Source organism: Tauraco erythrolophus, chromosome 3 (genome assembly GCF_009769465.1).
Source record: "Tauraco erythrolophus isolate bTauEry1 chromosome 3, bTauEry1.pri, whole genome shotgun sequence".
Taxonomy (NCBI): Eukaryota; Metazoa; Chordata; class Aves; order Musophagiformes; family Musophagidae; genus Tauraco; species Tauraco erythrolophus.
In genome coordinates, this window is record NC_141467.1 from 31,622,399 (window position 1) to 31,635,705 (window position 13,307).

Consider the following 13,307-nt stretch of genomic DNA (forward strand, 5'->3'; position numbering starts at 1 on the left):
GCTAACTCTGGTTTCTGTTAGAAAATAATATATATAGTTCATTCATATATATTCATTGCACATATATGAACTATTTCTGTACAAACCACAGAACAAGATTCTTCTTTATGGAAGCAACATAATTAGTTAAAAGATTCTGTTCTATGAAGAGCTCTTTTTCATTAAATTATATCTAAAAAACCCCGGTTTTACAAAAGTTCTTTCAGTTTGGCTTTTTGTTAACTTTGGTTATGAAATCACTCAATCATCTTTGCCTACAGATTGGGCTCAACTGCTATGTTACAGATGTAACCAACTATTAGGGTGGGAAGGAGAAAACCTAAGACACTCCTGAGCTCTGCTGCATCATGCAGTGAGGATCTCTCACTCTCCACAGAGACAAGTCTTCACATTGTTCCTTTATTTCTTCCACACGTTTAATGACAGTTAACTGTTAGCTGCATTTTATCCATGTTCATTACTAGACTTGACATTTAACACCCTACTGAAATAAAAATATCTTTTTTTACTCTCTTAATCTATAAAAGCTGGCCTCTTCCTAGTGGTCTGCACAAGAATGTTTTCATGATGCTAGTTTTTTTTCCTTTTCTCTTAACTGCACAACTACTGAAATACATACCCTGTTTCAAAGGCCTTCAACTGCTTGCTTTCCTCTTCCACTTGAGGAAGCGGTTCCACTCCCAGGGAGCAGGCTAGTAAGACAGAATAACTACTGCCTATGTACCAAGCAGAATTCTATGAAATGCATTTATCCCAGTAATGGCAGAAATTTACAATTGCCCACAATTGTTTATGAAGATAAACAACACGGCTCATGCTTTACTTCTTGAAGGCAGAGCCTGAGCAATCACAATTAAAAGGTCCAGCATAAAGCCCAAGCGGACAGCGTAATCTAACATTAATGACCAAAATCGCTGTAATACAAATCACATTGGGATCTAACATTTAGGTTATCAAAAGATCCCCAAAATGTCTGGGATCTCTGCAAGAAAAAGCACGGCCTTTTTCTATCCAGTTTTGCTGTTATTATGTAGTTGAACTTGATCAAATGATGACACTTTTCTGAATTCACAATATTTTACAAATTTGCCGAAATGCCACACATTGAAAACTACAAAAACATGACAAGAAAATGTCATTAAAAAGTCCTCTTTTGCAAATCTGTGCATGCTTACTCAGAACCTCTTCAGAAGGGAAATGAGATAACTCAGCAATTACATATAACAGTTTGAGCCGATTCTCTTAAATCAGAGGTATTTGAATTACAGCATTCAGGTGAGACAAAGACTTGCTTCATTCTAAAATTGTCCACAAGTGAGTATCCAGTCACCTTCCATGCGCATCAAGAACTTCAAGCCATGCATCCTAAGTACCAGCGGCACACCTGAGAACCACTGGCAGTGATCTGTAGCATCAAAAGCCATTTTACAAGCTCAGAAAAGAGGAAAGAGCTAACTTAATTTTTACTTATTAGTAATTCAGACTCAAATATAGAGTTGCTTTTTTTTTTTTAAATAGTTCATAGACATTAAGTACAAGCAGCATGTTACATAAGACTTATTCAGAACAAGAATACACTGCAAAAGCACGTTGTTAGTTCTCAGAGCTGCATCTTTTGGTGCAATCATCATCATTTTCTGTTATGTGCCCTATTCATCCCTCGAGACCAACATAGCTGTTTGTTAATTATTCCAGGTATGCCTCAAGCTTCAGTATAGTTTTATAGTTATTTGTGTTTTGATATAATCGATATTCATTCTTTTGGCTGGGATCTTTTGGGATAATTCACATCGTTAAAACTTGACCATTTCATCATTCACTTTTCAAAATGCACAAGTATTTGAAAATACTTCATTTTTTAAGTTAAGACTATTGTAAACAATAGCTATATTTGTATGTTAGAACTAGTTTTTCTAATACTAATACTTTTATGTCTCATGCAGAAGATAAAATCAGTACTCTGATGAAGCCCAGATTTTTTTAAAGCTATTTTCAGTGTTGGTTTAGGTTTTTTTGTTGTTGTTGGTTTTGTTTGTTTTAAATACAAAATCTTCAAGTCTTTACAGAACAAAAGTCAGCTTTTAAATTCAGAAAATGTCAGCCAAATACCACCACACATGGAAATAACTTGCATTAAAAGACCATCATGATTACTGTAATCTAGCACTCATGCATTAAAGAAAGTGCTAGAATTATAGTTATTGATCCCATAGTTAGCCCCACTATACATGTCCTATAAAGAATACTTATTTTTAAACACACTATTCTTCTCTGAAAGGGTTGTCAGCCACTGGAATAGGCTGCCCAGGGAGGTGGTTGAGTCCCCATCCCTGGATGTGTTTAAGAATAGAGTGGATGAACTACTTAGGGATATGGTTTAATGGAGATTAGGGACAGTTGGACTGGATGATCTCTAAGGTCTTTTCCAACCTAGAAATCTATGAATCTATGAATCTATTTCTTTAGATCACTATTCCCACCTCATTATGCTTCTGTACAGCCTTGCCATAACACCTTTAATCTACTTCTGGTCTTCAGCTCTTTACTATTCAGAACCAACTCATTCTCTTCTACCACGAGTATTTGACAGAATAGAACATGTTCAGCGCAGACCCTTTTCAGAGAAGCCTTTAAAATACCTCTGCAGTGAGACAGGTTTAAGACATTTATGATGTGGTCTATACAGATTTCTTTGGAAAGACAAAATACAAGGTCTTGTTTAATGTGTGGAAGGAAAAGTTTCAGTGACCCAATCTAAGAATCTTTAACATAAGCAAACTCAACATTTCCCCCACAAACATATATGACATGCATTTGGCAAGGAAGACAAATGGCGTGGAATGCCTCAACCCAAATAATTAACATGCGTAAAAATTAGTTTTTATTTTCAGCTGTTGATAGCAGGAAGTGCTGGCAGTATACTCACTTACATTGCTGCCTTTGTTTTATCTAAGATCAACACAGTCACTAGGAAGGCCTACATGCTGGTCATTCATAAACAGAAAGATACCAGTCATTCTTCATCTTGCAATTTTACCTCCTCCCTTCAGCAAACAGCAATATCTTTCCTTTAGAAAAATGAATTCATGCTTAATCTTCAATTTGCTTGAATCGCTACATCAATTTATTTTCTTTTTCTTCAAACCATCCCCTCCATTATTGTGATGTCCATGGAAAGTGATAGCTTTTAAATGAAAAATAAGCCTCTCTCTCCAAATTCCTCTATTTGCATTGTCATCGTCTGTACAGTCATGCTAAACAGTCCACATTATGACACAAGGACTTGTCTTCATTACCTTGACCTGGGTAAACTAAAGCACTTTTCTAAAGGGTAAGTGCTCTCTCCTTATTCATGACAACAATGTTATAACTTGTCTTTAAAGGATAAATTCATTCAATTTTTAAACAGCAAGGGTTTTTTTCTTTTTGTTTGAATGATTTAGTTTAGTTAATAAAACTCATCAGGTGGGAGGATGACGGCATTTCGGGAACAACTAATAAGGTGTGGTGACAACTAACAAGATATGGCAAAATGATAAATAAAATCTTGCAAAACTAAAGTTCTTCAAAGTTACGTGAATAATATGCTTCAGCAAGTATTGTCTCCACAGCCTTGCTAAGTTCCACGGCTAGGTTCTAGTCACAACTGAAATCAAGCAAAATGCTTGTTTAAACAAGAGAAAGCAGCAAAAATGTTGGTTGTTTTGTTTTTTTTTTTTTTTAAACATAACTGGATTAAATTGGTGAGATTTAATGGGCAACGATACGTTGCAAGGGTATAATTTTAAAAGAAACTGAATGAAAGTTTGCTTCAGGCTTCCCATGCTATTTTTTTTTTATGATTAAAAAGAAGCATTTATCTTGTTTTACAAAATAGTGTACTGTGTGATGAATTTTGCACTCACGCTACACAATTTCTTTTCTTTGGTCTGTTTGTTCTGGCTCTCAAAGTGTTGATCCTTATTTCATTTCATGAGGCTTACAAAAGTCACAAATATTTCACACATTTGCAGTTGTTTGCTGATCTTCAATTACAGGTAAAGAAGCACAGAGTTAAACTGCATCAGAAAAATCCTAAAAAGTTTCTTGATCCTCAAGTCTTCTGAGCATATATGAATAAAATGCCAAGGCAATCATTTAATGAACTTCTCTTTTGAGCTATTTTACCCTAAAGGCACATCTGAAATCTGTGCAACTTAGTTCACAGGAATCTCTTTCACAAATATGCTTTCCCAACAGAAATCAAGTCTCCTGTGAGTTGGGAAGCTTTATCCATCTTACTATTAAAAGCTACTTGTCTTCATAAAGACCAGTCCAATGATGCTCACATTAGTTCAGGGAATAATAAAACCCTGATTTGAACTCAGATGACTTTTTATGTGTTCTTCAAAGAATAGAACAACAATATCTGTGAGAGATAGTACCTATAAAGCTTTGCAAAGTCTACTCAAACACAAGAAGCCTCCCAAAGAATACAGCTTTATGAACGATGCCCAATACAGCTTTAAGAAAGAAGCTCCAGTGACATGTAAAACTAGGAGATACCTCAATGTTTCAGAAAGTTCTTTTGCTATTTCTTTTAACAAGCTACAAACGTTTTTACTTTCATCTGAAATGCCAAATGCATACAGCGCTATCAATTATTAGGGTCATATTTTTACTGTATGGGACAGCTCAATGTTGAGTGTTCTTTTCAGTTTGGCCACTTTATTTAAGTGTACAAACAAAATTGCCTTTAGTGAAAAAACAAACCAACCAACCAAACCAAAATAAAGAAAACCTTCAAAACAACCTTGTCCTCACCACAACAAACACACATCCACCTAGGACTAGCTTCAGCATGCTTCTAACCTAGATAAAACACATGCAAGCGTATGCCTTTGCATTACGAGCAATGTTCTCAACTGAGAGCTATCATGAGACACAGTTGAAGCTATCATTTACACAGCTGAAGATCCCTACAACTTTCACATCTGTTAACAGGTCTACAATGGCACACTATATTCTCATACAACCTTTATACAAAAAGAATTAACTTGTATTAAAAAAAAAAAGGAAATTGACTGCCCTCTTCTCATTAGGATTTTGACTTATCACATGCTAGTAAATAGACACCTGAAATGAAAACACATACTGCACACAGTCACTGGTGAATTTGCTCGAAATTATGTCCCAGTTTGATAAATACTAACCAAGAAAAAGAACAAGTATTTGAAAAGAATAAACTAAAATTTACAAGAAGCACTAGCTAACCAAAGTTAATTGGCAGTCAACTAATTTGAGTGACAAGGACTAGAAGTTTGCCTACATATACTCTGCAGTACTGCTTTAATGAAGTCAATTTCTTCTTAGCTGACATTCAAGTGTATCACTTCCAGATTAATTGGCTGAAAAACAGAACCAAAAATCATGCTGCTCCCTGACTGGATGGTTTCTCATAGCTAGAAACTGATGCACTGTAAACCATCTTAACTGAAAGACCTTTAAGTACTGGCCTCTCACATGTTTATGACTACAAAGGAAATCTTAATCACGTTAGAACAAATTTGGATGCACTGTCAAGTCATAGATTCAGTTACACGTTTATGAGACTACAGCATTGGTCATCTTGCCGTAAGAACATCAATGAAACATTACATTTTAAAAGAGGTATTTCCTTTTTCTTATTGCTAGCAATTCTTGCAACAGTAAAATCTACTTAACTGTACAGAAGTTTAAAAGATTGGCTAGTATTGGAACTGTAAATTTTCATTTGGTCAGTACACAGTGATTTCTTACACACGTATCCTAGGGTAGCACAAACTCTTCATCTTTTTAGAAAACACTTGTGACCATAGAATTTTGGAAAAGAAACAAAGAGGGAAATGTGTAAGAAATGTAGGACAACTTACAAACAAAAACCAAACTTCATTCCCTATATTCAGGTTGTGGGAAATCTAGATATGATCTGAACATAGATTTCACAATATATGCTGATACGCAAGGAGTACTCCATGTATTTAACTTTCTCTTTGCTTTATAACCTTTCCATTAGGATAAAGTACTAACAGCAAAGGAATATAAGTACCTTACATAAATTGAGCACATTTCATTTGAGAGATACAGGATTTTTTTTTCTTTTTTAAAATCTGACTGAAGATGATGAAAAGGAGCTATTGAGACTCTGCATCTTTTCTCAAAACAACATTATTACAATTCACTACTTTGTTAGCTATTCTAGCTGCACGTGCCATTAACCAAGTGACCCATATTTCATCCTTGAAAGAGCATATTTACTTAGAAAAACATCTCATTGAAAATCGAAACACTTGTGCAGAGTCAGTGACTGCAAAACTGTTTACAGAAAAGCACTAAACTTCTGTATAAAACTTATTACAGTACTTGTGCAACATAATGTATTAGTGTACTATAGAACTTCAAAAAGTATGTTTTTGGAGAAGGTATAAAAAATAATCATACTACATTGATTCGTATAATATATGCGTAGTCTTCGAATAAAAATGTATACATACGCGTATACTCACAGATGTACGCACTCAGAGTCTACATCTACCTACCTATACATGTATTCATTCAGCTTGCTTGGGAATAATTAAAGATAATGAGCATTTACCTCAACATTTGTAATCACCATTTCTCGAACAACATAAGCAATCGTACAGTCCTCAGAGTGGCATCTGACACGAAAGCTGCCATATTCCATTACATCTGGTGGATCAGGCCAATACTGATGACATTTGGTCTGTAAAGAAAACGAAGCACACATCAAGACTTTATACAAGCACTTTTGTTTCCAGCCTCCTCTCCTATGCTATGGTTCAGGGGATTCGAGGAACAGTATAAAATCTATTCTGGTTTGTTGATGACGTGTTTACGTCCAAATTAGAAAAATAACATGACAAAACAGGCTAAATTCTCTATAAACTTTTGTTTCAGTCATTTTAATAAAAATTCAGGTAAATTGGATGCAAGATGCTTTCTGTCTGGTACACAACCACAATCACTAAAACGACTTCTCAAGGCACAATGTAGGAGGAGAAACACATGCATTTGTTCCATCTTAAGAGGAAAAGTGTAGGGGGGAATTTATAACTATCTTCAGCCACCTAACAGGAGCTTATAGCAAAGACAGAACACACTTTTCTTAAAAGTGAACAATGAAAGCACAAGAGGTGATTGAAAAAAAAATACAAAAAAGGGAAATTCTGATTAGGTGTTGGCAAAAAATATTTCAGTGGGGATGGTCACGCACAGAAACAAGCTGCCCTATGGGGATGTGGAATCTCCATCCATGAAAATAATCAAAACTTAACTGATATGACACTCTACAACCTGCGTGAACTTAAAGCTGCTCCTGCTTTGAGCAGAGAAGAATGGACCAGATATCTCCACAGCAAAGTATCTTTGAAGCATATCATGAAGCAAGATATCTTGCTCCATATCTTTGAAGCAAGATCATGCTGGAATGCAAAAAATAGTGCAAAGCCACCTGTCCTCCCCTATTCCAACACCGAAGTCTCATGGCTGAGGGAAAGAGCACAGTGCGATCTGTTTCTGGAGGCCCTAAGAGATAACTCATTCTGCAGAGAGAGTTTGAGCAGGAAAAGGATACCCTACAGCACCATCACCTCTTCAAACACTAGTTTGAAGTCCAGTCTGGTAGCTGTCTGGCTGCTTCCATAAGAACAGTTTCCCTTCTACTCTCCCTGAAAGCAAACGGTGAAGGTAAACGAAGTGACCCTAGCTATTTTCTGAAGATCGCTTCCCTAACTTGGGCATTAGTTTTCAGGCCTCTAAAAGCTATACGTTACGATGGTTTTTGACAGGAATTCACTGAATGGGAAAGACAACTTCATTTTTGCATTCGATCATATTTTGTGTTTTAAGCAAAAATATTTTTAAAACACAGAATAATGCTTATAAACACTAGTAGCAAGAATATTATGTAGAAAGCTATTGCAAGCACAGTAATCTGCAGTAACTTGGTCACATAATGAAAGTTGCCCTTCACGCTTTCCAGTGAAAACTGAGTTCAGAAACTGGAAGGCTGAACAAATAACTTTAGTTCGCATGCGTGTCATTTGTAAAAGAGACATGTATTTCTTTTCTATGTCAGATGTAAGACTGAAGACAGAGATCTTCTCTTAAATAACTAATTGAATCTAAATGCTAAAGTTACAAGCAAAGGCCCAGAAACATATTTACTGATGCAGGAAAGTGTAGTTTGCCCTCTGCCTCAGACAGGTTTCATGCCAGGCCATAATGGATTAACCTTCAAGCCTACCAACGTGTGACAAGAGAAGTCTCATGTGCATGTGAACACACCTGATGCACTGCATATGTAGTCTGAGGTACACCAGAATACAAGTAAGAGCTGAAGTGGAATTCAATACTAAAATTAGATCCATGAAATACTCTATCTTTTAGAAAAGAAAATAGATTAATCAATTCCGTGTACAAGCATAAGGAACTATTTTCTCTCCTGTCTTCTGCTGCTGATAGTAAGAGGATGATCTTCAGATCCCTACCACTCTACTGCTGAAATTATAAGGTCTTCCTTTTTCTAGTTCACCTTCGAAAGGCAGAAAGATAGGCACATCTAGTCAGTGTACACGTAACTTTTGTAGAAACAATCCTAATGCCAATATGCACCCACCTCTAAAAAATGAACACTACTTGCGGGAGGGGAAGGTTTTTGTCCTATAAAACAACACCACTGAAGAGAGAGATTCTAGAATTTAAAACCTCCAGTGTCTTGGAAAAGGTTTGGCATTTGGCAATGAGGATACTCCAGCAAGAGTATACATCTTTTTCAGAAACTGGGCAAAAGTAAAACTTCTCTGAAAGAAAGCAAAACTCAGAAAAAGTGTCTGGTGTATAAATGTGCCAGTAGGATGGTTAGAACTTCACAACAAATCACCTTGGAGGTTCCAACTCACTGGGAAAAGTATAGATCAGCATTAACCTGTGTTTCTCCTCAACAGAAGGAAAAGAAAGCAGGAACCTATTTTGACTGCAATACAGTAAAAGGGAGCATTTTTGTGCCAGATGTTGTTCAATAATGTCTGTCTCTGTGAACAGCTATGTAACCTGATCATGGTTAAAATCTGTTGCTTTTCAGCTTTCACACTACTATCATACATTTCAATGAGAAATTACATTGTTGCTTAACTGTCCCTACTATATCTCAATCATTATGCTGTTTAGGATCTGAAATACTCGCTCTCTTGCTTTCCATTAACACTGCGTTTTAACTGGGATGCTAGATAAACTTGATAACATAGGATAGATCATATAGGAAATACAGATAAAGGCTACAGTGAAGTCACTATCTGCTCCAACTCTTAAAAAAAACCGGTTCAGTTTTCAGCTTCTAAAACTTCAAAAACAGTCCTTTCTGTATATTAATAATCTAAAAACTTAATCTTTAAAACTTCGGATAAGTTAAATCAAAGTACAACACAATACTCCAGATATTGCTTTAATTTTCACTATATTATTCTGAAATTAATGGAGTGCTAGAATTTATTTAAACAGAATTAAAAGAATTATCACAGCAATTCTAGGATAAATAAAAGTAAGCAAGTTAAATTCTGACCACCAGCATTCTAAAACTAGTAAGTACTGCCATGGCAGACTCTTGTTTGAAGCCAGACTGCAAGTTTCGCTCAACCTGCTCGATACTTCCAGACGTCCTCCTAATGATTCAGCAGACAACTGCAACACGGAGCCCACTTCTCAGGAGGGAAAAAAGGACAGCACATAGTACCAGGCCAATGAGCAAAATGAAGTCAATGCAGTGATTTCTGTTTTATCAGACTGCTGGTTTGTTTTTGAAGAAGGATAAAAAAAATTAAGTTACCGAGTATCTGCCCTGGCCTTCAGAGAATGATTCAACAGAATAAGCTGGCCTATTTTAGGCTTATTTAATCATAACGATGGGAAGAAAGTTTAAAGGAAGAAAGTTTACATTTCTTCAGCATACAAAGAACCTGAACACTTACCCGTCCTCGCTCAGTGAGAGTTGTTAACATGATGATCAGCGACAACTTGTGATCCCAGACTACCTGCCAGAAGTGTGCACATGTGTGTGGAAGAGGTCCCTGAGTAGCAATATACTTGTTCACAATGCCCACAGAAGGAATTTCCATCTATAAAGAGAAAAAATAATCCTATGTACAGTTTGTTCTCACTACTCAAGTATTATTTTTCTTTAATTCAGCATTTCATTCAACAGAGTTGATGGAACATTAAGGAGGCACACTGAGTAATAAGAAAATCTTCAAATATTTCATTTAAACCACATGTATACTGTAGTCCTTCATGCTGAACTAGGAAGAGACAATTAATAGCAAAATTGCATTTGAAAACTTAAAACTGCAGTTTTCCAATTTTTCTTTAATATTTATCAAGGTATAACGGCAAGGTATACCAAAGGTACACTAGCAAAAGCTGTTTATTACCTGATACTAGAAACAGTAAGTTAACAGTTGATTCTGTGCTTTAGGTGTTTAACTTCAGTATCTGACACAAACATAAATATGTTTCCCCTCTTCTCCCTGTCTCCCAGCCTACACATATGATTAGGGCAATCAGGGTTCTGGTTTATCTTCTGGACCCTTCCCAGCATAGTTGGTAGGCCATAAGTGATTCTAGAGGAAAAAAGGGCTTAGTTTTAAGCTATAGGAAACAACCTCAGCATTTGCAGTATATGGGAAAGGTAAAATAGTTTTCAGTGGTTAAAGACCCTGCACATATCACAGTGTATACCACATGCTTGCACATACTGTGTATCCGGACGGTTACTTGTTTCACAAGACACACTTGATCTTTTACATTATGAATCTTTACATCTTTTACATTTATAAATCCTCAAAACGTATAACGAAAAACCCTTATTCCTTAAAAAGGCTAAATTTAATCTGCTATTGTAATATAGAAAGTGGGCAAATGCAGGTCTCTGTATGACTTACATTCACGTAATTCGCATTAATATAATCTTCATCTCCTTGCAATATTATCCTTGTGGCATCGTCTGCACACACACAAAAAAAAGAGGGAATCAAATTAGCAATTAAAGGGCATGCTTCCCTTCTATTAAGTAGAAAAACTGAGGAATTGCAGACACGCATACAGCAGAATATAAACCAAAATAGATAACCCTTTAGAAAATAAAATGAACAATTATACGACTTTGATTATATAATGTCATCTTTAATCGAGAAGTTCAATACAATAGTTTTATAAGCTATCATTTAGATGATAAAGCAAAACAGGCAGAAAGTCTGTTTTTAACACTTACAAGGTAGAACATCTTTGTATCTATTCTTGTCCATATTCTGAGGTACCTTTGCACATGTAACAGCCAATCCTGGCTTCTTTCTATAAAGTTGCTGCAAGACAGAATGCAAAATGATAGGATTTTTCTATACACACACTAAACAGTTTCACAAGAAAATACATAGACTGAAAAAAGATATCATAAGTTACTTTCTTTAATTTTTTTCCTAACTATCTGCAAAATTCACCTAAGAGGTTTTTTTTTTTTTGATTTTAACATGACAAGAATTTCTGTTATTGCTAGCCCATCATCATCTCTAGAAGAATTTATAGGAAAAAAAGAAAGAAGAGTCATTGATATAAACTGTTTCCCTGCAAGGTTGCCTTTTTCTTATAAAACTGCATGCCAGAAGGAAAATAGAGGTTGAGGGTGGAAGAAGTGAACAATAAAAGACATCAGAAAAAAAATAGCTGTAGACTGATATTTTCCAGAATCAACTGGAATTGGACTAAAACCATCACCTTCAATACTGCAAGCACCTGAAAAAAAAAGCTTCAATGTATCACAGTCTCTATCCTGCAAACTTTATCTGGAGTAAACGTAGGCATACAAGCATGTAACTAAAAATACATTTTAAGGTCAGAATGCACTAAGTGCATTGTACAAGACAACAAAAGGTATGGAAGGGGGAAAATAACAGTAAAATCAAGAAATGCAATTATACAACTACAGTTTTTCTGTATTAAAAATACATGAAAGTAACTTAGAATTGAGCTGTTAACCTGGCTGTGTCAGTTTTATATACTTCATTAAACACTTGGCAAAGACCTCATTGTATCTTACATGTTTAACAAAGATTTAGAATATGGTTCCATACATAAAATGGAATGAAACAAACTGGAGGCTAAAATCCCCTACTTCAGTTAAGAGAAAAGGAACAACACACAAAGTTTATTCTACTGTGAGATTTACTGAATCCTAAGACTCAGTATCACAGCTCACCACATTTTTTGCCTTCAACAGCATAAACAAGCCATGTGAGAAAAGAACTTGATAATATATGTAACTGAACAGCTTCTATCAGTTATAACTCAAGTTCCATTTTATTAGAGCCAAGTTGAAATTTCTGCTTTTTTTGGGAGACAAGGAAGAATAATTTAATGTTAAGTAACAATTCTGGAGCTTCATTATTGTTGTCTGGCAAAAAGTCATTTGCCATTGACAGACCTCTTAAATTCTGCTTAAGTGGAGGAAGATATTCATAGTCCACTGGCTAATTATTTATTATTTTACTAATGTGAATGGAGAATTTGAGAGCCATCAAAGCTGATGAGGTGATGCTGCAATTGCCCTTTTATAAACTCTGTCAGGAAAGAAGTCATAAAGGATCAAATATCCTATGAAGATTATTACAGGAACTTTGTGCACAAATTTAGTCAACTTTGACAATTAACAAAGCATTGAAAGGCTAGATCATATCTTTTGAGTTACTGTTTCGATAGCCAACAGACTCATTGCTATTGCTGCATTGCAACCAGTGCTGTGGATTTTGGAAAACAGCTATGAACCATAGTCTACAATCACTTAAAAATCAAACATCAAAAAGTAGTTATGCAATAAGCAATACCACAACTCACCAGTCACCACCATTAAATCTTACAGCAGTTGAAAAAATGGTGAAGGAAAAATAAAATGGGGAAAAATTGTATTGCTGTTCCATAAGTTTTCAGCATCAGAAAGTGTTACTTCAGAACTCAGCAATGTGAAATTTGTAAGTCATAAAAACCAGAGTTTCTATAAAGTTACTATAAATGTTTGGATTCACAACAGCGAAACGAGCATAGACCTACATTTACGGTAGTTACATTTACATGTACTCCCTTGCCACCAGAGAACCAGCTAAATTATCTTCTGAAATTTCTTACAGTAACACTGAAGGAACTAATTTAATAAACTACAAGAACATTTTATTAGTCAGTTTTCTATCTATGAAATTCCTTGCTAACATGTTGACGAACATGACAAA

General features: G+C 35.5%; 1 protein-coding gene across 4 annotated transcripts in view; it reads right to left on the minus strand.

The window, feature by feature from the left end:
* The window catches only part of PTPN3 (protein tyrosine phosphatase non-receptor type 3), a 175,314-nt gene that overhangs the window by 6,855 nt on the left and 155,152 nt on the right, over positions 1-13,307 (minus strand). For all 4 annotated transcript variants that reach the window (XM_086609110.1, XM_086609113.1, XM_086609112.1 and 1 more), the window contains 4 exons: positions 11,303-11,393; positions 10,974-11,035; positions 10,005-10,151; positions 6,614-6,742 (listed from right to left, as the gene is read on the minus strand). In XM_086609110.1, coding sequence (XP_086465236.1) covers positions 6,614-6,742; positions 10,005-10,151; positions 10,974-11,035; positions 11,303-11,393 — 429 coding nt within the window. The remainder of the gene's footprint in view (positions 1-6,613; positions 6,743-10,004; positions 10,152-10,973; positions 11,036-11,302; positions 11,394-13,307) is intronic.